The 27,183-nt window shown below is 49.3% G+C and overlaps 1 protein-coding gene and 1 long non-coding RNA gene across 5 annotated transcripts in view; one reads left to right on the top strand and one right to left on the bottom strand.

The window, feature by feature from the left end:
- Positions 1 to 360: 360 nt before the first annotated feature.
- On the bottom strand, positions 361 to 26,377 carry Pnpla4 (patatin like domain 4, phospholipase and triacylglycerol lipase). 4 transcript variants are annotated; one of them, XM_027954013.3, is made up of 7 exons: positions 26,061 to 26,377; positions 24,101 to 24,285; positions 20,135 to 20,229; positions 19,830 to 19,965; positions 9,377 to 9,442; positions 1,887 to 2,039; positions 361 to 1,172 (listed from the first exon to the last, which is right to left on the bottom strand). In XM_027954013.3, exons 2-7 carry the CDS (start codon positions 24,278 to 24,280, stop codon positions 1,041 to 1,043), a joined length of 762 nt encoding a protein of 253 aa, XP_027809814.2. In that variant the 5' UTR covers positions 24,281 to 24,285; positions 26,061 to 26,377; the 3' UTR covers positions 361 to 1,040. The 4 variants fall into 4 exon arrangements, with proteins under 4 accessions (XP_027809814.2, XP_027809816.2, XP_027809813.2 ...); XM_027954015.3 differs by lacking the exon at positions 26,061 to 26,377 and adding an exon at positions 25,882 to 25,982; XM_027954012.2 differs by lacking the exon at positions 26,061 to 26,377 and adding an exon at positions 25,473 to 25,548.
- LOC139703470 (uncharacterized) overlaps positions 25,701 to 27,183 on the top strand; it is a 34,131-nt gene continuing 32,648 nt past the window's right edge. The window contains exon 1 of the long non-coding RNA XR_011705768.1: positions 25,701 to 25,947. This is a non-coding gene — a long non-coding RNA (uncharacterized lncRNA). The remainder of the gene's footprint in view (positions 25,948 to 27,183) is intronic.

Below are 27,183 nucleotides of genomic sequence, written 5' to 3'. Positions count from 1 at the left end.
TGTCTCTAAATAAAAGGCAAAAATAGGGCTGGGGATGGGGCTCAGCAGTTGAGTGCCCCTGAGTTCAATCCCTGGTACTCCCCGCACACACCAAAAGTAGTTATGGAAACAGCATACAAATAGAATACTTGCAAAAGGAGAGAGAGTAAGGTGCAAGATCTTAGGCAAAGCTGGAAATCTAGCTAGTAAATAAACTGGCACAAACGTGAACTGATAATCCAGTCTTCCTGTCACTTAATAAAGCCACATATGGAGATTCAACCACGTTTGCTCACGTAGATGAAATACACACCCCAGGGACCATCATTACTGTAGACGGGGTCTCTGCACAACTCCTAAGAAAAGAGGCCGTAATTGGTGTCTGTGTGTAAAAAATTGTGTATTGGGGGCTTTTGAGAACCATAAAACTGATTTAAAGAATGGTTTCATGGGGGTGAAAAGACGAATGCAGGACAATTAAATCCACGCCATTAAATTGGTCTGTTTCTAAGTGCCTCTTGGTAATGAAGAGCTCATGCTTGGCGAAACCCCATCAAAACAGACTGAAGACGGTGTCAGCGAATCAGCCCTCGGTGATTGGATGCCGCTTCACAAAGTGGGACGCGGCATCCGCACAGTGTGATTTACAAACGGGGCTCTGCATGGTTACTCTGGATTTTAATTCTTGCTCGTCGACTTGGGTTTACTTGGCTCTTGGTGTTGTGCAGCATTTTGTCTATTTAAGTTCCTCCCAGCTCTGAAAGCATGCAGCCTATGTCTCAGATTCCTCTTCCCCCCCGCTGCCCTGTGGCCTGATGCAGGAGGAGATGCAAAAACCATTCCTCATCCCCTGATGCTGCCAACTCTGATCAAATGCCCTCTTCCCTGCACCAAGCACTGATTCAAGTATTAAAGATAGATCCATTGCCATGGGCCATAATTAAATTGACAGAGTCCTGGCAGAATTTTTTTTGGTTTTTTTTTTTTAAACAAGGGTTTAATGAGAAGGCGCCCTCCAAAAGGATCCGCAACTTGCTGTGCCTTCTAAGCTTTCCGGCGTGTTATTCAAACCAGTCTTCTTTGTGCAGGAACTGCACGGTGTCATCAAATCCACGCCGACACAGGGATTCCATTTTCCTTCTGCTTGGAGGGAAGAGGGCCTGGTTGAGCCTCATGAGGTTGGGCAGGGACAACTAGGAGGGAAAGACACAAGTTCAGGCTGCAGGACATACGTTTAACAGCCTTCACCCCCGAGACGCCGGGAGCAACCCCCAGATATGACAACCCCAAACATCTCCACGGGGTGCCAGGCCTGTCATGGATAATATGCCATCGCCCCAGGTCCAGATACATGAGATTAAGGGAATAGATATCTTTATGCCAGTATCTGTCCAACATTCGCCGATATTTCAGTTCTTCTATCTTTCTAAATAAATAAATGACCCAATCGAAAACTGCACTGATGGCCTACCAAGTTTATGGGTGTGGGAAAGAGCCGAAGACAGAGAAAAAGCTATGCAAAATGTCAGTTAATTAAGCCGGGCACGGTGGCTCACGCCTGTAATCCCAGCAGCTTGGGAGGCTGAGGCAGGAGGATGGCGAGTTCAAAGCCAGCCTCAGCCAAAGCGAGGCCCTAAGCAGCTCAGGGAGACCCTGTCTCTCAATAAAATACAAAATAGGGCTCGGGTGGGGCTCAGTGGGCGAGTGCCTCTGAGTTCAATCCCTAGTTCCCCTGCCACAAAAAAGTCACTTAACCAGCAGCAGACAGACTGCGTCCTGACAGCCCCAGGCCCCCAGGTCTCTTGGCCTGATGGAGAATTGCAAGGCCCGGCTGCAGGCTGCATCCATTCTGCGGGGATTTCCAGTGGACTGGGGCACTTTAAATGTCACTGAAGGTAATTACTCACCATTATGTCCTGGTTGGTGACCTTGATGTACACACTGAGCTGCCCTTTGTCTTGGGGGGAGATGTCCAGCCGTCCACAGAAAGGGGAGATGGTCACTGTGCGGCCTGCGGGCAGGACGGGGAGACTGTTGGTGAGGCCTCCGTCCACCCACTTCTGTGGAAAGGAAGGTGCACGTACGTCAGTGCCCGTGGGCGGCCCAATTCCCGCGCAGAGAGGAGCGGGGCCTTCTCCACAGTGGCCGGCCTCCCTGGTCCTAAGATGCACGCTTTGGGTGTCCTTGTAAATCAGAATGTCTGGGTGCTCACCCACCTGTGCGTCTGTTTTGGGAGCAAAAGAAATCTCTGTACGCGTGTTACTGACTGAGCTGTGGAGAAGTCTGGACGGAATCAGAAAACCTCACCCACCCGGGGTGGGCGGGGGGGGGGGACCTCGGAGGGCTCAAGGTGAGCGTGTCCTTGGTCCCTGCCTCTAGGAAACGTGCTCTGGTGGAAACACACACGCTGCAGCCCGTCTGTTCCAAGGCCAAGGATAAAAGAGATGGAATACGTGCCATTTCTGTCATCTACGGACTGCCCTGTCTCTTTTATTCCTCCTGACTTGTTTTGACTTATCAATCTGCTGAGGAGACGGTTGGCATTTCTATTAGTTACGAAGGCCTTGGCCGGATCCCGACTCCTCCAAAGGGAATGAAAGTCAACTAAAAAATAAGCGATTTGACTAAAATGAAACTGACCCAGAATGATGTGCATGTTGTCATAACGCACAAGATTACATAATTACTTCATATATATATATATATATATGGCTATGAATATCTGTACACCTGAAAGTAGCTGTATTGCTCTCTATAAACACGATTGCAGCGTCTGTATGTGTTTTAAACATAGCAGGTTACATAAGTGAAACCTACAAAGGGGAGGTTTGTAAAACCAAAGGCCCCCCAATATGTGATTGCATCCCCGAGCTTGCTCCCCCGGCCTTGATTTACGTATGAATACCTAAGAGAAAGGAAAAACAGGGCGCCTTGCAAAACGGATCTCCCTTGACGTTCTCAACAGAGCCCGTCACCCATGGGGTAAAAACCTGGAGAGGTTTCATCAGGGAAAATTAAAGATGTGTCAGAGAATTCAAGAGCGAGCTCCTCTGACTTGTTCACCGTAATGAAAAGGGGGGGTCAATCTGGCTCATTAAGTTGAAAAGTGTTGCAATTTACTACGGGGTTAATGACTGCTGTTTCAGGGAATCGAAAATCCTTTTTCCAAATTCTGTTGCCTCTTGTTAGCTTGTTCTGATTGGATAAATGACTAGGAAACACAGAGTCATCAGATGGCTTCATGACTCCATCGGCAACGATTTCTGCGCCTCTGTCCGCTCCGAGGCTGCCATCCCACCGGCTCGGGGGCTCTGTGGGCCACATGCCTCACTCCCGAGTTAAGCCCTCCCGAGATCGTGGGCTCAGAACACGCACACCTCCGTTCAGCCGTGCGGATTCGACCCATAACTCCGAAAAGTGCCACCGGAGCAACAAAAATAAGTCCCCAACCTCCCAATTAAAAGTGCAAGAATTTTTCCACGCCGTGCTCTCCAGGGAGGTGGAAATCTTGCCCTTAGTGTTTCCGTTCAGGAATTCTCTGGCTGTTGGCCCCGTATTCCTGCATGCCATTCCACATTCTTGCCCTGAGGTGGCATTTGACATGCCAGTAGCTTCTGCCCTGAGCATCTGTGGTTCTAGAATCGTCCTTAAGAAAAATAAATGCTCTGGTATGAGATAAGTGTATTTATGTGCATTTGTCTCTGTTTTCTATTCTGCACCAATGGTCTGCGGGTCTGTCTGGGCGCCAATACCATGCTGTTTTTGTTACTATAGCTCTGCCGTATAATTTAAGGTCAGGTATTGGGATGCCTCCTGCATCGCTTTTCTGGCTGAGGAGTAGTTTGACTATTCTGGGCCTCGTATTCTTCCAAATGAATTTCATGACTGCCTTTTCTACTTCTATGAAGAATGCCACTGGAACTTTAGTGGGAATTGCACGGAATCTGTACAGCGCTTTTGGTAGCAGAGCCATTTTGACAGTGCTGATTCCGCCTCTCCAAGAACACGGGAGGTCTTCCCGCCTTTAAGGTCTTTGATTTCTTTCTTTCCTGTTGTGCAGTTTACATTGTACAGGTCTGTCACCTCTTTTGTCAGACTGACTCCCAAACATTGTATTTTCTTTGAGGGTGGGGCTGCAAATTGGTGCAACCCCTCTGGAAAGCAGGATGGAGATTCCTCAGAAAACTGGGAATGGAACCACTACTTGACCCAGCTGTCCCACTCCTCAGCATATACCCAAAGGTCTTAAAATCGGCACACTACAGGGACGCAGCCACATCAATGTTTATAGCAGCTCAATTCACAATAGCTGACCAAGCTAGGTGCTCTTCAACAGATGGATGGATAAAGAAAATGTGGTACATATATCAATGGAATATTACTCAGCCATGAAGAAGAATGAAATGATGGCATTTGCTGGGAAATGGATGGAACTGGAGAATATCAAGCTAAGGGAAATAAGCCAATCCCAAAAAACCAAAGGCTGAGAGTGTTCTCTCTGATGTGCAGATGCTAACTCACAATAAGGGGCAGGGAAGGAAAGAATAGAAGTCACTGGATTAGACAAAGGGGAATGAAGGGAAGGAGGGGAATGGGAATAGGAAAGACAGTAGAATGAATTGGATATAAGTTTCCTACGTTCATACATGAATACAGTGTAACTCCACATCACGTACAACCACAGGAATGGGATCTAATTAGGATAAGTTATATTCCATGTATATATGGTATGTCAAACTACATTCTACTGTCATGTATAACTAAAAAGAACAAATTTAAAAGGTTACAATGTTAATAAAGCTCATTGCTGGACCTAGGCTGCTGCCCCTCATTACCACTGCTCACCCACTACCGCCTTCCAGTCTCTGACCACATTCCAAGCATGCGCCACGTTAGCGTGAATTGCCTGGGTTCACAGTGATGTAGCTTTCGTGGGGGATAGGTTCCAAGACCCCCAGTGGATACCTAAAGCTGCAGATGGGAGCAAACTCCGTAAACATTATGTTTTCCTCTATGCCCCACATCTCTACTGCGTATCCGATCCCCTCATTTTACAAGAGGAAAGTGCATCTGGGGGAATTACTTGTTCTAGGTTGTGGCCTGGTAAGTTACGGCCCACCATTTCCTTCTTTAAATAAAGTTTTATTGGCACACATCCACGTCCTTTGGTTTACAGATGGCCCATGGTAGTATTCCCACTATGACAACACAGTTGGGCAGGTGTGTGGACAGAGATTATGTATGCCCATGGTCAGATATTTACCCTGATACTCTACAGAAAAATTGCAGGAAGAAATAGCTACTGCCGTGGAGCTTACATGCAAAGAGGCTTGGAGACAGAGAGAGAAACCATGAGCCCCAATAAACTTCTCCTCCTTTGAGTTGCTTTTGCGAGGTATTTTGGTCACAGCGATGAAACGGTAACTAAAACACAGAAAGGGGATCCATAAACAGACCTATCTCCTAGGACACAGAGGAGAGTCTCCCGTACGGAGTGAAGAAAAACGGGAACAGAGAAGAGGTAGGTAAGATTTTGGAGTCAAAGGGACACAAGTTAAAATGATATTTTTAAAAAGGGGCCAGGGAAACTCTTGTACTAACTTCTATTGGACGCTGCTGACTTTCAGAATTTCTGAAAGTTGTTTAGAAATGGTGACTCCAAAAAATCGAGTTCGTTTAGCAGTTGGCAAGGTACAGTCATTAATAATAAATATTCCCTGGAAGACAAACATGCTGTTCCAAAAATTAAACAGACCGTGCAAAAAAAAAAAAAAGTGTAAAACATCATGGAAAAATAAGAGTTTTCATTTTAGAGTAACTGTACGTTGACACTGAGGTTTCCATCCAGCCAAATCCGGCCGGGGCCGTTCGCTGAGATAATGACTGAATCATGCTTTTGTGGGAAATGCCTAAGTCAGGAAGAAACGGGAGCCCAGGACTGTGGTAATGATTTTATATAAATGCACAGTAAGTGAGTATTTCACAATTCTCTTTCCCATAGGGGTCAATAATGAAAGGATCACTGATCCATAATGCAAAGGCTCAGGGGAGAGACCTGCAATTGACAAGTTAAAATTAAAATAAATAAAATAAAATTAAAATAAAAAAATAAAATTAAATTAAAAAATATTACTTGAATCCTAACTCAGACCAAAGGAAAAAAAAAAAACCCATCTGCACCGGGCCCTTGTGGACAGGATCATGATTCTGACAGTTAGCCATTTGCCGATGCTAATGCTCTCTCTTGGAGAATATCAGTTAGCAATTCCTTCTGAGGATCGTCCTCTTGTCCCAAATGGATGGCAGGCATCTGTGATAACCTGGCTTACGAGTGGGATCGCTCCGGGGGCTTCCTGCATCTAACCCCTGCTTGCACCCCAGCCTCCCGCCTCAGGAAAGGCCCCCTGAGCCAGCAGACAAACCAAAGCCCGGCTGCAGGAACACACTGCCATCTAGGAAGAAAGACGCATTTTCAGCGTGGCTGACATTTTTGTGCAGTTTGGGTCGTATAAAGAGCTTACACCCACAGCCAAACGCGTCTCTGACGCAAAGTTCACGATCCCCTCGAGATGGGGAGGAAAGAGGGCAGAATCTGACTCGGGGAGGAGAGACCCCACGGACGGGGGAGACCATCAGGCTTAGAGCAGGTCAGCCGCCAGCCAGGAGGACGCCTGTCCACTGACATTTCCTAGCATGAATGACACGAGGCCCCTGTCAATCATTCTGCGCCTGGGGGTCCTTGCTGCGGGCCCCACCGAGCAGCAAAGGGAAACCAGATGCTTAGCGGAGACATAGGGCTCCTGTCCAAAGTGTTCAGTGACTTCCTGCAAGACTTCATCAGGAACCTCCGATCCCAACGGCCCAAGCCAGCGGGTGAAGGAGGGAGAGAAATGAAATGAGGAGTAGCTTCTGTGAGAAGCCCTAAAGAAGCAGGCAGAGCAGAGACGCCAACATGAAAGATCATTCTGGGGACATTTCCCCCTTCTAGCTTAGTGACTTGGGTAGATGAAGACCTCTATGTCTCCCTTTCTTGCAGCAGATACGACTGGATATTGGCACATGGAAAGACAACAGCAGATAACGAGAATACAGAGGACTGGTCAAACAGCTCCCCTACTACCCTCCCCCCCAAAAAAGAAAAAAGATTCAGGAGCCCAGCTCCCTAGTTGACATCTCCAGGGTGTGATCTTTGACCTCATGTTTCATAATGAATGCTGATGCTGCAGTCATCACATCTAAGTTCCAGGAAACAGGAAAGGAAGACGAGAAGAACGGAAAATGTATCATCTCCCTTCCCACGTGCCTCACAGTAATTTGGCTGGCATCTCGTTGGCCTGTACACAACCTTCCTTGCTGTAAGTCCAACGGTATTTCAGTTTACATCTTCTTGGCCAACAACTAAATGCGTACACATACTCACCTGCAGGGGAAACTCAGAAAACTAACCTTTGAGCTACACGGCAATCATTCCAGATAAAATGAGATTCTATTACTAAGGAAGTGAGAGGGTCCTCACCACAGGTTCAACAGGTGGGCTCACTCAGCCTTGGACTGTCAGTCTGCAAATTGTGAGCTTAAAACCGTTTTTGTTTATAAACCACGAACCTTAGGTATTTTGTTATAGCAACACGGAATGAACCGACACACCTCTTTTGATGTCAATGCAGAATCTCATGAAATGCCTTAGGATTTTTCTTAACCATAGTTCCCATTTTTGTAATGAGTAGAGTATATTATAAAGGGTACTTTCAAGTAAAAGCTATTTTAGATTTCAGATCGTTATAAAACCAATGTTCACAGTACAAAGCTGATTTTTTGATAGCAACTTTAAGCCTATTCAAAATGTAATGTAGAAATAAATGCCAACTTCATTTCGAGAGGGAAAATAATACTTTAACTACGCATTCAGAGTGTGATATATTGCAAATAAAATTCTAAATGACAAAATAGGTCATACTTTCCTTGGAGACTGAATACGTTTTAGCTAGGACTGACAGCATCAAAAATAGGAAACATTAGGAAAGCTTACCTAGTTTGTATAAGATGATAGGTAAATTTTTTATGCACTCTTAAAAAAATTCCATGGGTGTATTGCTTCTCATTGGCCACAATCAGGATTTCAGATGGCTAAAGAGAGGTGCCTCCCTACAAATGATATGTCCTAAGCACGTGGCTACTGAGTTGTCCAACTGAGAGTGGACGGTCGCTCTGGGGGTCTCATTGTATCTGTGAGGTCTTTCTGCAGCCGTTTCTCCTCCCCTTCCTCACCTTCTGTCTGTGCCCTGCCCAGGGGAAGTCCCTCTAGGCCGAGAATCCCACGGAAGGCCAAATAAAAAGGGCAGGACACCAGGAGAGTCCCGGGAGCGGGCATCCTGAGGGTCTGTCAAGGTCCCAGTGCAGACCCCTCCTCCAGCTACGAGCCAGCAGACTTGTGAAGCTCCGCTCGGGCCCTGGCTGTGAGACCAGCACTCCTCAACACCCCCAGGAAGGTCACTGTGTGTGTGGGGGGGCCCCGGGGTAGGAGTGAGAGGTTGGGCAGACGGGTGGCATCAAAGTACCCCCAGGCACTGATTCGTGAATGAACAAACTTCTGCAGTGTGAAATAAACAGCTCTCCTTCCTCTGCAAGTGGGCCTGATCCCTAATGGGTGCTGGATTCTGCATCTGATCATACAGTGTCTATCTGGGGTATGTGCCAAAGAGAAAACGTGCTGGATTCTAAGCTCCATGGATCGGGCGTAGGTTGGACACGTGCTGGGTTTGATTGTGAAATACACACCACGGCGGGTGTGTGTGTGAAATGCACACTGTATTGGATGACAGGATACGTATTTCATATAAATAGATACCGTACGTGGTGACATAAGGCTCATCTTGTCTATGTTAAACAGATCCTCGGATGATAGATGCACCTCGCTGGTGTGGGTTAAACAGAAATGGTGTTTAATTATTAAAAGCCTATCTCTGCTGGGTGTCAGATAGAGGCGGTGCTGGGTTATGAGATGCAGGTGTTGAACCAGTGTCCCTGAGGGGGGGAGAGCTACCGCATGGCTCAGGGGCCAGGTGTGCAGGGCCCCCCGGAGCTAGTCCCACCAGGACCACGTGGCAGTCATAGGGAGGAGCCGTGACCAGTTCTTATGAGGGAAACCAAATTCTTTCTCTGCTTTCAAAGGTATTTTTAAATGACAAAAATAAGAGCATCCCTGACAATCATTCCTCTTCCCCGATTTCGATAAGGTATCAAAGACCCTCCGGTTCTTCTTCTTCTTAGAAACAAAGCTACTTATGCAAAGAATGCGTTCCCATGGATCTGGACCAGAATATGGGAGACTGTCCCTTTCGGAGGAGGTGGATTTCTGGGGAGATTGGCGTTAGCTCCTCCGTTACGGCGACATTACCTGCCCTTTGTATTCCACTGGTCTCAGTCCCGCGTAGATGGGCACAAAGCTGCTGGCCAAAAGAACCTAGGTGCACAAAGAGAGAAAGGACTCAACTCGAGAGGCCACCCAGGAAGCTGCGACACCATTTAGTACGAAACTCTTATGACGTGAACCACCTTCCACGCACGTCCAGACACGAATGCTCACACTTACGTAATAAAAATAATAATAATAAAAATGAAAAATAATTTTAAAAAATGTTTTCAACATCCGAGAAGGCCCCAAAATCATAGGTTCAAATCCACGCTCCCCAAATGAGTGAACTACATACTCCTAAGTCAGAATCAGTGCAGAAGGCCAAGTCCTTTTGAAACTGGCATCTCAATTCCTGAAATCTGTACGGGTTGCAGTTGCTAATTGATGATTTCTAATGTCCTATCAATTAGTAGGAAAACGGTTTTAAAGTCGCCCTGTTATTTCGTGGAAGGGGAACCCCCCTGGTTATTACAGGGGAGACTCACTCCCCACAGCGCAGGATGCCCCAAGGGATGCTACCAGGATGCGGCAAAGCAGACAGTACGTTTTTTGAGACACTCCACGTTCCAGCCAAGGAATCATGAAATGCAAGTAGACGCTATCTTCCGTTTGAAAAGTGGGAAACGATCGTCATTTAGGATATGATCAGTTCTTCCAAGAGAAGCAGCCGAGCTCTGACGGCTTTTCGAAATCTCCATGTTCTCTTCCGCAGCCTCGGTTTCGAATCGCCAGCGAGGGCTCTATTTGAACACACAGGGCATTAGACGTTGAATATTTAAGCTCTAATCTTTCAGCTGATAAGGGAAAGTCTCTATGGCTGTTTATCGGCAAAGATTTCATGAGGCTTTTTTTTTTTTTTTCCCAACATGCATTATTCAGAAATGGATCAGAGCCCCAACACTGGCTTATAAATCATCTGTTTAGAATTATTTAGAACTCAGAAGGCGTTTCCCCCCAAGAAATAATATTATAGGTCTGATTTTTTTTTAGGTCAGCTCTCAAAAGCCCATTTATGCTGATCTGCCACTCAATTACAGGCCCAGGCGACAGTGTAACGGGATTTCTGTCGGAAAATCTCCCCTGGGCTGCACCCCACAGGGCAGGAGCCCGTGGGGGCGGGAAGCCCTTCCTGGTGGTGACTTCTGCACCGGGTCCCTGAGCCGTGGTGTGCGCTTCCTCCTGAGGTGGCTCGTCCTTGCACCTGTCTCATGACGGATAGAAACCAAGGCAGAAAGGCTCTGGTGCCTCCTCCACGGGGCACTAGGCTGCTGGTGGCACTTTCAATAGCAAGGCAGAGAAGGAGGGCCCAGGCTGCTGGTGGCACTTTGGGGTCAAGGGCAGACGGAGGTCCTGGTTATGAGAGCTCCCGCAATAATAGGCTCCCGACAGGCGGCTCAGGAAGCTTCTGGGGACGGCGGTTTGAAGTGGCAACGTCATGGTAACAGCACAGCCCAGGGACCAAGCCAACAGCCCTGGGTCACACAGCTCTGTCATGTCAGGCTGGTTCTCTGGGCCGGGACCGGCTCTATAATCTGTCAGCCCCGTGCAAAAAGCAAACGCCATTTCCCTGTTCAGAAAGTGCGAAAAATCCCAAGATGTTGACAGCTGGGTGTTGGGTCAGGAATGAGGCCTTTTGAGAGCCGGGCCCGTGCCCACGCGTGCCACGCACACCAGGGAGGGGACTCGGCTGTGCGCCACCCCCCAGCGCCTGCCTGAACTCTCTCAGAATTACTGCTCAAAGCGACGACATCGCCCGCCCAAGGGTGGCTGAGCTAATGAGTGCTTCAGCCTGCACCTGGGTTTGGGTTTATTTTAACACCAAACACACCTTCCCTTGGATGTTTTCCAGGGCCAGGAACTGAGTCCGGTTTCTTGCATCCTGTTTGTTTGGTGGCCAATTTCATGCATCTCTCTCTTAATCACTTGTTTGTGCAGAGACCAAGTGCACGCTCATTGGTAGAAGTGCTTCCCGGAGGGAGGGAAGTATCCTCTTTCATTCTGTTTTTATGGATCCGTTCATTTATTTATCGCGAGGTAGAATAACAAGCCCGCAGGAGATTTGACAGCCTCCCAGTCAGTGCGGACCTGCCTGTACCAACACGCTCAGCGCAAGGTCTCCGTCTCACTGTGTAGCACAACAGGACGGGGTGACAGTCCCTCCACCACACCCACTCCACCACGAGGCAACCCGGGAGCGAGGGTCACCTTAGGAGATTTGCTGGAGATCATCGAGGAAATCTGTGGCAAAGCGCCATCCTCAGTCCCAACCCTCACTGCCGCCCCGTGGCCATGATAAAATCGGTAGTTGGCATTTTTAGTTAGAGAAAGCCTGTTTACAGTTAAGATCATCGCATTTACTCCAACGAAATCCGGCCCTGTCATCGATTGGTTACCCTTAAAATGAAAAGCCATGACGGATGGGTCCTAGGTAGGTTCTGAAGCACAGTCCACCGGTTTAATGAAGTAGCTGGCGAATCCCACGTTGCACCGTAGCATCTCCTGGAACGATTGGTGGGCGAGGACACAGCGACGGTGCTGGGGAATGCCTGCCGCATTTTAAAGTCTCTGAAGGATCAAACGTGTGTCTCCTTGGGCTGCACAGAGATATGTACGCTGCAAAAAAATCCACCACCCTTAGAATCAGGACAGTACCCTCCCTCCTCCACCGAGTTGGAGTATAACGTGAAGTTGGCGATTTCATGCCTGGAGCTGTTTTGAGGTATTTGGATGCGGAAAAAAAGGGATCCAATTACTTCCCTGCAGATAATAACAGTTAGAATCCTCCTGAAGGATATGAAAAGTGCAGAGACCTGGAAAAAGTGCGTGCCCCTACACCAACGCGTTTTTTCCTGACACTATTCACTCTCCCTTTTTATGGCCTGGTGATCTCTGCATCAAGCCGACTTTAGTGAGGAAATTAGCTTTGGGTAGTTAAGAAGGAAACGGCTTTCCTTACTGCCATTTGATTGCAGCAGATAGATAGGATTTCATAAGGAGGCAGGTGAAGACTGACATGCTAAGACCGCTTAATGCAACACGGGGTCCCAACGTGTGTCTTTCAGCCTGGGTGGCTTCCTGTGGACGACACCGACGTCACCGATCCATCTCAAGACATCCAGAGCAGCCGATGTCAACGGAAGGGTCATGTCCCCACCCTCTGCTGAGCCACAACCCCAGCCCTGTTATTGTTTTTTCTCACCAATTTTAGAGGTGACCTAGTAAGCAAGGGACTCCTGGTGACTTTGCCACAGAAAACACCTCTGATACATGGGAAATGGGAGGAGCAGATGCCTCAGTGGATTTCAGGAAGTTGGAGGCTGCTCTCGTCTGCGTCAAACTGGCTGAAACCACCTACCTTTACTTTTGGGTCTGCCCAAGGGTCCCGCGGTGGGTGGCCTTTCAAAGTCAGAGGGTTAAACTCCTCCCTCAGAGCATGCTAGCAGCCATGACTGTATGTGCACACCGTAAGGAGCCGTGAAGATCGTGCACCCACGCCACTAATTATTTCACCTGCAGTCACCCTTCCCAAAGCCCAAAGTCCCCCTGATTCTTTATCCCATAAATATCCTGAACCCTAACCTTCCAGGAGGCAGAGGGGAGACCTGGATCTCCTACCTCTCTGCTGGGTTGCTTGGTGAATCAACTCTCCTTTGCAAAACTCATTGTTTCCATGATTGACATACCGTGCCGCAGGCAGAGCAGACTGGGGTCAGCAACAGGTCCCCAGATGTCAAGAGCTCAGTGGTTGGGCACACTCATGAGAAAAGCAAAGGCTTGCCTTCCCGCCCCATCTCTCGGTACAGTGCTTTAAACATGGTGTGCAGTGTAAAACCGTTGATTTTCACTTTATTCTTACTTAAATATACAAGGATGAGAATCAAAGTCGGTGGCTTCCCGTGGCAGCGGCTCAGAACATTGGCCAGGGCGTATTCAGGACACGTCCTCGCTGGCTCTTTTCGTTTTGCATTTTATAGAACAGGGGGTGTTTAGAAAATTATGTGGCTTAACTTCCTTCGAGTATAAATTCTCAACAAGTTTCGTTTATGCCTCAAGTTTACTGTGAAGTGTAATGAGAATCTGGCTGTTTATACAGACCCTGCTGGTGTCGTTGAGATTCAAAGACAGATTCAAATTTATCTTCCTCCAGTCTTGCTAAGATAATGGCCAATCTGAAATTCAGTCCTGGTTCCACCTTCACAAAAGCTAAATGTGAGAAGATTCCGCTGTAAAGGAGCTAGGTGCTAGGAAATTCAGGTCAGCGGAGCAACGGAGACAGGGTGCCCGCTCCCGGGAGAGCTGGGGACACTGTTGGAGATGACTTTCTCCCTGGCCATCCAAATAGAGGTGTCTTCACACCTGCCAAAAGGACATGTCTCAGAGCACACGTGTGCATCGACCCTGCACATGAAGAGGTTCAGGATGCGCCCCAGTTGAGGGGCGCAGGAAGATGTCACTGTGCCACGTCGGCGTGTTGATTTAAAATGCACTTCTGCTCAGTCCTGCGGCTGCCGCAGGACTTGCTTTTAAGCCACGGATTTATCTCCCTGATTCTGCTTTGCTGAAGGCTGATGTCACAATGCGCCTGGATTTGCTGGTTGTGAGCTTGCTTCTGACGGAAAGCAGCCCAGAGTACAATCTGGAACTGAAGGGGAAGGAGTTGATATGCAAGATGGGCCCAGTTGGGTCATTCAGGATTCTCCAGGGAGCCATGCTAAAGAAGGGGGTGGGGGTGGGAACCGATGCCCATCAAGAGAGGAGGGGCCCTGGAGGGGTTTCACATCCACAGGTCGAGGCTGGAGGGAGGAGGAAGTATTTTCATCGTCCTGCTGTACTTTACCTGTGTGGCGGGTGGAGGGCAGGTGGGTCCTGGGGATTGAACCCAGGGCCTTGTGCATGCAAGGCAAGCACTCTACCCACTGAGCTATATCCCCAGCCCCAACATTTTCTTTATGCACCTGAAATACACCTCTCGGACCAGTGCGGATAAAGGAGGGAGCTGTATACAGGGGGCGTGTTGGGGCCCTGGCTGATGGGCATGCACCAAAGGCTGTCCCCTCCCTGGTCAAGTCAAGTAGTCGGGTGGTAGTCAGCAACTGTGCTTCCCTATCTTCACCTGGTCACCGACGGGAGAGGGGAAGGGGTGTCAAGTACATTCCAGGCCACAGAGTGCCTAGAGGCCACGGGTGTGTCTTTGTAAAGTAGAAAACACCAAGTAAAATAATCCCCATGGAAATAGGATTCAGAACACCATGAAGACCTGTGTGTTAGGCAGCTTTTCTTCCCTGTGACCAAAATACCTGGCCAGGCCCCAAAGCCCCAACGGGGACAGCGCTGCACTGGGAAGCAAGCCTTCAACACTTGAGCTTTAGGGGGGATATTCGAGACCCAAACCCGTAACAACCGCAAATAAAATGAATCTTTGGCCACACAAATAATGAGGTCAACGAGGGGCTGTCGGGAAACAATCAGAAGCATCACACCATCCGTCGAAAGAATCATTTTGCAGCACGGAGTCAGGGAGCATGATCCCAGAGAGGACTGACAGGCCTAAACCTGCACACGTGTGCATGCACACACATGCACACAGGTGCACACACGTGCACACAGGTGCACACACGCGCACACGCACACGTTGTAAGCCCCGGGTTCGAGGCTGTATTTCCAGGCACACAGCACCCTGTCTACACTGAGGAGCAGCAGTGAGCGGGTGCCCAGGGAAGCACCAGGCACTTTTAAGGAATTCACCTAGCAGGGGGCGGGTAAAGGAGCTCATGATAGCGCTGGACACAGAAGGCAATCGGGGCACCATGTCTAGCACTCTCCCGCGTTCCTCTACCCTAACTCGAGCTGTCGTCCGCCTCTCAGTCTCTCACTGTTTCTGCCTCTCCCCGTCTCTCTCCTTCACAGATGGCACCCGTGTCCCTGGGCCTGAGGTGGGCACAGCATGGTGGCAGGAGGGCGTGTGGAGCAGAGCTGCTCAGAAGCGGGGACAGGGAGGATAGGGCCAGGGACGGGAGGCCCTGCATGTCCCAGTGACCTCCTCCTTCCAACAGGCTCCCTCTCCTATGGGTTCCGCCACTACCCACGAGCCAGCCAATGCCGACTCCATCAGGGGACGAGGTCAGAGTCCTCAGGATGCCACCAGTCCCCCAGCTCCCCACTCGGAACTCTCTGCACTGGGGACCCGTCCACTAACACGTGGCGGGGGGGACACTCCAGATTCAAACCCTAACAGGACACTTCTCAAGGACCTGAGCGCCATCACAAGAAGACCCCAGCCTCCAAGACGGCGTGGGAGGACCACGGCTAACTCTGGTCATCACCCGCCCACAGACACAGCTGCCTGGTGTCGTCACACAGAGCAGCCCTGGGTACTTTCACTTCCCCGACTGACCCCACGCACCCTCTTCCTTCCTTCCTTGCCTTCCCTTGGCTCCACTGAGGCTGTGGAGGCCATGCAGATCGGGGACAAACCGTCTTCCATCAGCTCTGCTGCAGGTGACACCTGTGACGTATGGGTTATGAGGACAATGGTTGTCTGGGTTACGTTTCAGGCCCTGGGAAACCATTTCGTCCGAATCACAGAATCCCGCTTGGTCCTGAGCAGGTGTCTTGCTGAGTTGCTCAGCACCTCGGTTTGGCTGAGGCTGGCTTTGCACTCATGATCCTCCTGCCTCGGCCTCCGGGGCCACTTGGATCACAGGCGTGCGCCACCTCATCTGGCGTCACCCAGCTTCTTTATCCGACTGAAATCCCAAAGTTTATCCTCAAGGAGGGGGATCTGAGTCTTGGACCTTCCCTCCCACACTTGGCCGTCTCTTGAAGGTGTTCTTTTGTAAAACTCATTTCAACCCTGGCTTATCGTCCACTGGGCCAAACGGGTCACACCGTCTCAGACAACCTTCTCCCCGGCCCCTTCTTCCATCACAACATTCAAACTTGATGAAGGGGCTGCTGGCAAGGGGTTGGTTGCGTGTCCCCCCACACTGCTGGGTTTGGGCTCTCCTTCCCGGTCTTCACCATTCTTACTCCGTTCAGCTAAATGCTTCATGCCTGTTCCAAGCGGCGACTTCATATATTTTTATAGTCACCATCTGCTACAAAGGAAATGTCCTCCCTTCGTTTTAGTCTGAAAAGGTTAAAGCATTCTGCTAAACACGGAGAAGGCTTCTTGTCGAACCCAGGACAAATGCTAATTATCCAACAGTCTCCTTGCAAGGTCTTACACGTGGACATCAGTTATTTCTCCTCTGTTTGATGAACCCAAATAATTGCACCAGTTCTCTGCGTAGCTATGACCCCGGGGATCAGGGAGACACGGTGTTGCCCTATGGCAAGAGCTTGCTATCGCCGCACAACAGATGACCACCAGAGCTTCAAACAAGACACAGCCCTGCGCATGCTGACGGGAGGTCCCAATTGTGCGATGGGGGGTACCAGGGCAATATTCAGCTGCAGGCAGGGCTCTGTGTTCCCCTCTGGAGGCTCCCGAGAAGAATCATTTCCTTGCTAATCCAGGTACTAGATGGAGTCACTTGCATAGGGTGGCAAGGCTGAGGTCCCCTGGCAGTGGGGAGCGGCCCCTAGCACCTGAACACGGCTTTCACATCTCAGAATCAGCCACAGCACATCCAGTTTAGGACAGGCCTCCATTTCTCAAGACTCATCTGCTTATCCTGGGTCCCCTGGGACAATGCAGGAGCACGTTCCCTTCCGAAGGTCTGTGCCATATCACATTTCCAAATATCTCTGGCGCCATCAGTGTCTATCCTTATAGCTCTGGGGATTCAGGTACGGACGTCTTTGAGGGCCCAGATTCTGCCGACCCAACCCTCATTCCCCAAAGGGACGGAAAAGATGACTGTTTTTATTTAGCTTCGGGTGTGACCGGAGCAGAAGGCTAGAGAATGCACTGTCCCGCCAGGTGGACCGCTAACTAGCGACACCATTTCGCACAGGTTATGGGACAGGCGGGACCCACTTCCTACTTTTAAAGCAGGCCATTGTAGTAGATGCCACCTCAGCTGGTTTATGTCTTCATTTGTGTTCCTTCATTTCTCACGTGTTGGTGGAGCCCCTGCATCGTGCCTGGCCATGTCCCGGGCACTGGGACCGCTATGGGAAAACCAGCAATCTCTGCCCTCCTGGGGCGAGCATCCTGCCAAACAGCAAAAGCTTAATTAACTTAGCAGTAAGATGTGCTGGATGTGAGGCCCTGGCCAATAGACCAGGTGGGGAAGATAGAAAGAGGGTGGCTATTGGGTACCAGATACAGCTACCTAAGAGGCATAAGTCCTGGTGTTGGTGTAGAGTGGCAATAGTAATTGGATTCTATATTTCCAAGTCGCTAGAAGAAAGGGTTTTTTCATATTCCCAAAGAAATGATGACTGTTGCAAGTGACGGACCTGCTAATGGCCCTGCTGGATCGTTCTGCCACTGTGCGCGAGTATCAAAAAATCACATTTTGTACCACGTAAATATGTACGATCGTCATATTTCAATTAGAAGAAAATATGACAGCCGAGGCAAGGGTCCCTGCTTCTTTTACGTTACAACAGCCCACCTCTCTTCCTAGGCGAGCCAGAAGAGAAATGGCAGTCCTTGTGTGTCTGCATGGGTCATGGATAGCCTGGGACAACTCAGGTGTGGGGTGACCAGCTGTCCTCTTGATATTGTCCAAGTCTACAGAATATTATAATAAGATTCATAATAGGATCACGGAAGAAAATTCTTTTTCTAAGATTAAAAGACGGTTATAAGTGATGGTGCTGAACAGGAACGCTGAGTATCTCTGCACGTCGTTCCAACATTTCATCAAGCATTCCGGACTGCAGCATCAAGGTGTTACTAAAAACCAGTGGACCTGCTGTCTAACCCGGGCAGAGTTTTTCAGTCTCAACCCATTACCTCCTGCTGTATCAAAACATGATTCTCTGTGTTATCCAAAGTCGCCATGATTCGCACAAAAGGACTAAGGAAAATCTGCCCTGTTTTCTAAAAATGGGCACCCTTCCCGAGATACAAACACTCAAGCATCACCTGAGCAAAAGTTCACTGTTATTTGGAAATTAACCAGTAGAAGCATTTCCCAGAGATAATGAATTCTCCACCAAGCAATTCTCACATGCCTGTGGATAGAAAGGCATTAAAATAAAATGCAAGAAACAAAACGAAAGGTTAGATTGAAAAGTCGAGACCCAGAAACCAGAACTGGTGGCCAGGGTCCGGCAGGATGACCTTGAAGCCAGAATCAGACAGGCAGCCCGTACAGGTCCAGTGAGGTTGGATCAAGGAGGCCAGTCGTGAGTGAGTCTGGCAAGTCTAGACTGCGCCCTGAGGGCCTGAAATGCTAATTCCTTCATGGCCCTTCCTCCATCTTTATGGAGAACCTGCCCTTGCTCCAACCTGTTGCCAAGGTAACCAGCCCCAGGACCAGCCCTCCCTACAGGGTTGTTGATTAATGTGTCCTGGGCTGCACCACCCTGCCCTTCCCCTTCAGCCCACCAGGTTCCCACCTTTGGGCCACCCCGCCATTCCTGGGCCTGGTCACTTATGCAGGAAGGAGAAAGATAGGAAGCCTAGGACATTTACAAAGGGCAGAACCCCTCGCCTCTTGGGACACCAGGCTACCAGCTATGGCCCCTTCTCCCTCCTGGGAGAAGTCTGCGTTGTCCCTTTTCAAATAGACCCTGCTTCCTATGCTTGCCTCTGCGTGCTTCTCCAGTGTTCAAACACGTGGGGAAGCAGGACTCGTCACCAATGACCAGCGGTAGGTGTCAACCTTGGTGTGTGTCACACCCCATAAAATCTTTCCACCGTGACTTCCTCATTGTTGAGTCATAAAAGGGCCGTCCTATGGGGGCTGGGGCTGGGGCTGGGGCTCGGTGCTGGAGCGCCCGCTTGGCACGCGAGAGGCCCTGGGTTCGAACTCAGCACCACATGAGAATAAATGAATAAAATAAAGGTATTGTGTCCAGCGACAACTAAAAAATAAATATTGGGGAAAAAAATAAAAGGGCTGTCCTAAGGCCTGTGCGCGAGTCTCCTTCCCGGTCTTCCCCATTCTGATTCACAGACGACTCCAGACGGATGGAATAAGAGCGTCCATGTGGACGCTCCTCCACAAACTACCCAGGATCGGCCACGTAGATTTCAGGGAGTATTATTGCTACTAAACTGCACCCGCAACTCGCTTCCCATAGTAAGTGGTGAAGCCTGAAAATGAGGAGTCAAGTAGAGGAGGCGTGGGCCTCGCGGCCTGGGGAGGGAGGCTGGGGGAGCCATTCATCAGACACGTAATTTACTGCGCCCTGAGCATCTATCAGCCTGGTACCAGACCCCGGATCTGAAGAGCCCAGCGATGCTTATTATTCCTAGGAAGTATCTAAATCAGCATTTGGGTTTTTTTGCAAATGGGAAATGCGGCCGGGCTACCTTAATGAGGTCTTCCCTGGAGGGAAAGTGGGAGACCAGGTAATTCTGCCTGGTTCTGGTGTTGGTGATGGACACGTACAGTCGATCGTGGGCCAGCTCGTGGGCGTTGGGAGGAAGGATGGACTCCACGCCGCTCCTAGAGAAGGAAAAGCAAGCCGCACGCATTACTCACCGTTAATTATTGAGCAACTTTGTAAATATTTCACAAGAGCGAGGGCTGCGCTTGGCACACTTTGTTGGAGAGCGTTCAACACTCTGTCTTCGAGTACTGGGGGGGGGGGGGAATGCGCTGTGTAAACATGTACCTCAGCCGGGCCATGAAGTCATACCCGGGGGTCAGCGCCCCGAAAGACTGCTTTCTCGTTTCTTCAGCAAACTGATAGGTGAACCGGTTACATTCCTGAAAAAGAAATGAACATCTGACCCTCTGCATTGTCCACATGAATTCATCCCTCTTCCAAAATTCCGCCCATTGCTCTGGATTCCACACGCCCACCCAGCCGGACACAGGATGCCACACTCTTTTGCACAAGTGTGCAAACCTCCCCCCTCCCATCTCCTTATCCACTCTTCTTAGTCCCAGGGCAAATTACTTGTTCTTACAATTTGTCTCTCTCTCTTTTTTTTTTCTTTCTTTTTAAGCCACCTCAAATGGCCTTACTCGACAATTAAAAAGGCCTTGAAGACTGGACTGAAATTCTAATTTAGAACATTCTTCTACAGATTGCCACGCACAATTAACCCTCTCTCCCTCCCCAATTCCGGGGCCTCAGAAGCATTTCAATTGCAACCCCACAAGGGCACAGATGAATGACAACGGATGCAGAAGAAAGCACACTGGCTCTCTCTCTGGAGGTGTGTCTTGAGCAGTGGACAGCCTACAAGTCCCTGGGGCAGGGATCCTCAAGGCCGGCTGTCACGGCATGTTCATGGGACCCTGCAGGCTGGGAGTAATCACCTCACTTGGCAGGTAAGAAAACCGAGGCCTGCAGAGATTAGAGGACCTTTCCCAGCAGCACATCAGAAATGCACGAGGGAGCCAGGATTTGAATCCACGTCTGCCTTCTGAGCAAGTCAGGTTGTCTGAAGGAGCCACGTATTCATTATAAAGATCCTGCAGATGCTGCACCCTGCCTGAGCTGGGCATTGTGATCACAGAGCCCTTTAGTAGCCGTTTATGTTAACTTTGGTATCTGACCTCACATTCTCCTGACGAGGGAGGAGTAAACTCAGAATATATGGCTAAGCTTAGACCTCTGGCCTCCACCAGCCCCTAAGCTAAGAAGGCGATTTGTGTCTGAAACCTGTTCCCCTGCTGGGCTCTAGTCTGACTACCTAATGTCCCCCACCAACTACTTAGGAACATCTCATCTGTGTTCTGCCGCTGTGAAAGGTCCTGAAACCTCCTCCTTGTAAATCTTTGTACCTGGGTCAAGGCCACTCCTATGGGGCTCAGAATAAGCTATTTCCTTATTTCCTTAATGTGGCGTGGCTACTTGACTTGCACACTTTGATTCATTATCTGGTTAATTCAGTCAATACTGGGCTAGTCCCTGAGATTTGGGAGATCTTCGCTTTTGTCTTTTTTTGAGGGCCACCACGGGGAGGTGGCACAGTGCTGTCCCAAGCACTTGGAAGGTGCTGCACTTTGCAGGTTGGATGTCCCCAAAAGGGTCCAGGTGTTAAAGACTTGGTCCCTGGGGTGGCCCTGTGGGGAGGTGCTGTGGACCTTGGGGGGGGGGCCTCGAGGGAGGTCCTGAGGTCACTGGGGTGTGCCCTGAAAGGGATCACGGGGGCCTCAGTCCTTCCTCTTTCCTCTCTTTTGCTTCCTGGCCATAACGTGAGCCATGTGTTCCACCCAGTGCTCCGGCCATTGCCAACTGACATCAGAGCACCAAAGCAATGGTTGGTTCCATCTGTTCTGGGACATGATGAGCCCAAACAAACATTTTTGTCTTTGTAAGTCGGCTTTTTCAGGCATTTTGTAGTGGCAACTTGAAGTAAGAGAAAAGGGGAGGCCGAAGGGTCCCAGATGAAAAGGATTGAAGAGGCCACGCTCATGGCTTAGAAGACGGGAGAAGGGGCCCGGGGTCAAGGAACCTGGGCAGCCATGAGAAACGTGAAAGGGCAAGGAGAGAGCGAGATGCAGAACTATAAGGTAATAATAACTCCTGCTGTCTGAGGGCATCTGGTTGGTGGCCCCTGGTTACAGCATCAACAGGAAGCCAATACAGTGGGTATCAGCCCCCAGCCTCAGGGTGGGAGAGGCTTCCCTGCACTGTGACATCTGGGCTAGGACTTTCAATGTGAATGGGAGCTGGACAGGGGGCACAATAATAAGGAGTGGACTTCTTCACCTTTGAGTGCCCCTCGGTGACCAATGCTATGCCTTCCTTGCCAGTCCTGAGGCTGCACCAGGAACTGAGGGGCGGTTTGCTGGGGAAGGCTTTGCAGCTCCAGGCTCTTTCTCACATATGCATGCCTCAATTTGCCCACCACCTCAAAGACGTGGAGCATCGGCTCCTCTTAATTAGACATGGAGGGTGCTCCTCTTAATTAGACCTGCATAAGCTCACAACAAGATTAACTGCATATTTGTCACAAGAGTGAAAAGCTCCAGGAATTTACAGCACCAAGCAGAACTGAGCTAACCTGTAATTTGAGCAGATTGAAGAGTTTTCCAAAACAAAACAAAACAAAAAAACCTCAAAGCAATTTTATCGACCAGTTATTTCCAATTGCTAAAGAGAAAAGAAATAGCCTTTCCATCAAAAGGTTATTGTGGCACAGCCCTGGGGTTGTGGGTCAGTGGTAGAGCATTTGCCTAGTGTGTATGAGGACCTGGGTTCAATTCCCGGTTGTGCAAAAAAAAAAAAACAAACTATTTTGGCAGAAACATTAGTTTTCAAAAGGACCAAGGAGGAAATGAGAATGTCCTAAGGTCGATAAAGAGAATAATTTTCACTTTCCAATGTGAACACCCAAAACACCTAGCCTTAAGTCACAGCAACATGATTAGCCAACGTAACCCATTTTCCAACTTGGAAAAAAAAGAATAAATACATAAAAACACGTAATCTGATTTGAAAACAATCCAAGCAAATCAGGCATCGTCTTAACATCACAGAATTCCAGCTGCATAAATGCCTATCTTATTGTAGCGTTTCCAAATCATGTAAAGAGTTCATCACAGTTAATACATTCCTAAATTTGCTGAGGACTAGAAATCAAATCCACTCAACTCCAGAGCTCAGAGATTTGTTCCACTTAAAGAAAAGACTGAATGAAAGAGGAAGGGAAAGTCCCCTCCCCCGCCTCTCCAGGCCACGGCTTGCTGCAGCGAAAAAGAAAGCAGGTTCTGGGAGGAGCCAGAGCGTGCAATTCAAAGCACAGGATTTTGCAAGCTTGGGGGTGGGGGATTCAGACCTCAGGGTTTTCGTCCTGTGTAATCACTATGGCTTTTAGTCACTTTTCTAGTTTTCTGAACGCCAAACCATCTAAAGATGAGGTGGCTGGATTTCTGAAAAACTTCCCTGAAATCTGAGACTGAGATTTTGATGTTTAAAATCCCCGCAGCCTTGAGACTCATTCTCGGGCACGAATGGGTTAAATCCTTGTCTTCTGATGGTTCAAAGCCATTCGCCTGTGTAAGTAATTAGCAAATATTTTCTCCACCCATAGAAACCAGCTCGCGGTCGGTGAATGTTTGATCACAGTCCAGATAGCAGAAAACCGATTTTAAAAACATAGATTGCATTAAAGAAAATACCTAATGACGGCTGTTTTTTATTACTTCTGGTTAAACTGCTTGGAATTCAGAGCTTCTACTTACTGTGAGAATTAAAAACAAATTAAATTCCCATATCATTCCACTTAATTGAAATTGTATGCCCAGTTTCATTTATGCGCCTGTTAGAAAATAGCAGTGAGCAGAGGTACAGGCCACATGTTCAAGGCTTTGAAAATAGGCTCTGTGCTCTCGTCATGCTCATAGAAAGAAGAAAAAATCCTTTGCTGCAAGACACAGTGCTGGAATCTTAAAGCTAAATAAAAACTCGAGAGCATTTTTAAATCCTTGTCTTACTGTCACCCCAAATAATCTTCTTTTCCAAACCCAGGGCACAGATCCCCGAAGAGTCGATCTTAAAAGAAAAGTCTAAACCTTTTGTTTCCCAGGCAAAGCATGATTTCTCTGTAAAGAGTCGCACTCATTGTCGCCATTCCCTTTTAATTTCTTAATGAGGAACACAGCCTCGTTACTGCTTAATTACCTCTATTTTTTCTGGCGCTGTTAGCAAGACAGAAGCAACCAAGGATCCTGCAGAAGCCCCGGCAAAGGCCTTGACATCCTTCAGCAGCCTCTTGCCATGTCTGCAAAATGCAGATGCTGCCCCCAAGTGGTAAATGCCCAGAAACCCACAGGCTGCAAACGACAAGTTGATGGGCTTCATTCTACCTGCAGAATCGTCAAAGGAAAAAAAAAAAAAAAGAATAAATAAAAAATAATAAAAAAGTTACACATTAGTATAGTTTATTCCACACACTCTGTAATTTTGCACCTGTTTTCGTGCATGGTTTTCTTTTAACGTATGATTCTCTAAGTGCAGTTGTTTCAATGAATTCTAATCAATCCCAGCAGTTTTTCAGGGAACCATTTTCTTTTCTTTTTTATTTTTTTTAACATGATTCAATACTCTGGTTAATTATTAAAACAACAACAAAACGCCCAACTTTCCATACTTGTTCTTTTTAATTACTTGCAAGAAACAGATGTATAAATTCCAACTGGCAAGTCCTCTGAGCTTTTTTTTTTTTTGAACTTTTGAGACTTTCTGCTGGGGGGAGGGTTGCTCTTGCAAAATGGGGGAAATTATTAGAGACTGCATCAAATTCCAAGCGAGCAACAGATTTATTTGCTCTTTGGAAGTGCATCAGTAAATTTCAAAGATAGGTCCTGGTCCACCTCCATTTCCATCATCATAGGTATCCTTATCTTTTAAAAATTCTGATACCCCTGATTAGTTAATAATGCAATAAGCTATTATCCAACGATGCAACACCGTTCATGCCCAAGTAGCTCCAGACAAATTGAGGTCATGGCTGACAAAAGGTCCAGAAGGCTTCATACAATGAATTTCCACCACCATATACTTGCAACACACCTAAATATAAATATTCTGTGTGTGCTGCTGCAAAGCCCCAGTGGACACAATATGCCCATGTGAATGAAACCCTGTCCCCACACGCCTGTCCACCCTGGCTTCCTGGGGGGGGGGGGGGCTAAATCCTGATTCTGGGGCACTAGGGCGAGGCACACAGGCTGGACCAGGAATCGAGGGACGGTTTGCTGCTGATACCCCAAGCTGGGCCCCGTGCAGGGGGGGAGGCTCAGCCTGTGCAGGCTGCACAGAGAATCCGGGCCAGCGCTGCAGGGCCCAGCCCAGGTTTTGAGTCTACTTGTGCAGGCGTGGGGGTGGAGGAGGGATTTGGGTGGTCTTTTTCTAGGTGGTCAGGCCCATCAGGCGCAGGCCGGGAGATCTCCAGCTGCCCCGGGTAGGTGGGGCTACTGCCTCATTTCTCCACCCCCGGGGCAGCCCACCCTGACCCTCCGGAGCCTCGCTCGGCCCCGGCGCTCGGTCCTACCAATGCAAGCCTGAGGCACTTCCGTGTTGACGGCCCCGGCCGCTAATCCTTAACCAGCAGGGGGAAGCGGGATGTCACTCAATGCGGCTCCACCTATCAGAGCCGAGTTCCGCTCGCCGCGCGCCCGCCCATGAAGGTCTGGCGTTAGAGTGGGCGGTACCTCCCCCACCTCCCGCTCACGTCTGTGACGTCATCACGCCGACGCGGAGGCCCGCCGGCTCTATTTAAATCGCGGCGCTCAACATGGCGGCGCCCACGTTACCGCTCGGCCGGGTGTCCTCTGGTGCGGGCAAGGACAAAACTTTTTCCTGTCGAGTTATGCTACCTTAACCACCTAGAGATGCGTCTTAACCCTTATGAGCCCTTCAGCGCGACCTGCGGGCTGGCCGCCACCTGCGAACCTGCTGACCTTTAATGACCCTCATCGGCCGTGCTCCGGAAGCGCTTGCTCCTCTCCGTCTGTGTCCCGGAAACGGTTCGTTTCTCTTCCCCGCCCTCGCGCCCTCCAGAAAGCCCCCGCTGTTCCAGGAGACTAATGCGGGGGGGGCTGGGTTGGGGCGGTTCACACCGCGGCTTTTCAAGGCCCACCTTTGTTTCTTGTTTTTCCTAAGCACTTCCTGGAAAGGCTGGACGACGACTTGGGGGCAGCTTTTCACATCCCCATGTGGCTTTATGCTGTGTGACCTTGGACAGGATGGGCGATGTCTCTGAGCCTCCTGGGTGTCTCATCTGCAGAAGGCGGAGGCTCAAATAGGAGTTGAAAGCTCAGTTTTAAAGCTCCTGCTGCCGGGAGGTCCTTCAGTAAATAGGTCCAGTGTCACTCTGGGCTGTGGGTCAGACTCAAGAAGCGGCCCGACCCAGATTGGGAGGGCTCTGGCCATTCCTTTTTCAAACAGTGTCCTCCTCCTAGTAATCCAGGCTGCAGGAGTCTCAGGAATGGCAGTCCAAGGTTCTGTGGTCCCCCTGGTGTGACGACAGAGGTTTTCTCTGACCACAGCCAGAGAAGCGAATCTGACAGCTGCAAGGGGGCCTCTTCCTTCAGCAAACTAGGGAGGGGGCTGAAAAGCTTATCAAATTGCCTCTGTCTTGGTGTTTTCTTTTCCCTTTCTCCCCCTTGTGGGGAGCCACCTTGGGTCCAGGACATTTGTGATATGATGATTGATATGATGATTAAGGAATTAGAGATTTGGGGTTTAATTCCTGTAAGTCTGAAAACACCACCATGCTCAAAACCCAGTTACTGCTGGGCGGGGTGGCACAGGTCTGTAATACCAGACGCTTGGGAGGCTGAGGCTGGACGATCTCCAGTTCAAAGCCAGCCTCAGCCAAAAGCAGGCCCTAAGCAACTCAGGGAGACCCTGTCTCTAAATAAAATGCAAAATAGGGCTGGGGAGGGGGCTCAGGGGTTGAGTGCCCCTGAGTTCAATCCCGGGTACCAACAGAAAAAAAAAAAAACCAGTTAACAGTGTCCCTGGGTATTTATGTAGGTTAGCGTTGCTAGGGCCAGAGTGTTTGCATGCCTCCCCAGACGAATGTGTTTAAATCTCCACACACACACACAGTGTGATGGTGTTAGGAGGTGGGCCTTGGGGAGGTAGTGAGGTCCAAGGGTGGGGTCCTCATGAACAGGATTAGTGAGTGCTCTCACAAGAGGGCCACCCCAAAGCCCCGTTTCTAGCACTGAAAGGTGCACTTGCAACAGAAACGTGGG

The sequence above is a fragment of the Marmota flaviventris genome, chromosome Y (assembly GCF_047511675.1).
Source record: "Marmota flaviventris isolate mMarFla1 chromosome Y, mMarFla1.hap1, whole genome shotgun sequence".
NCBI lineage: Eukaryota > Metazoa > Chordata > Mammalia > Rodentia > Sciuridae > Marmota > Marmota flaviventris.
The sequence above is the reverse complement of the archived record's forward strand: the minus strand, read 5'-3'. Positions and strand labels throughout refer to the sequence as shown.

Bases quoted from the DNA above. Each gene is read 5' to 3' on its own strand.
- Pnpla4 (XM_027954015.3), bottom strand. The intron at 20,230-24,100 runs GTAATTAAGCAG...TTTCTTTTTCAG, and splicing joins CAGCGCCAGAAAAAATAGAG to GAATGTAACCGGTTCACCTA. The intron at 1,173-1,886 runs GTGAGTAATTAC...TTTCCCTCCTAG, and splicing joins TCACCAACCAGGACATAATG to TTGTCCCTGCCCAACCTCAT.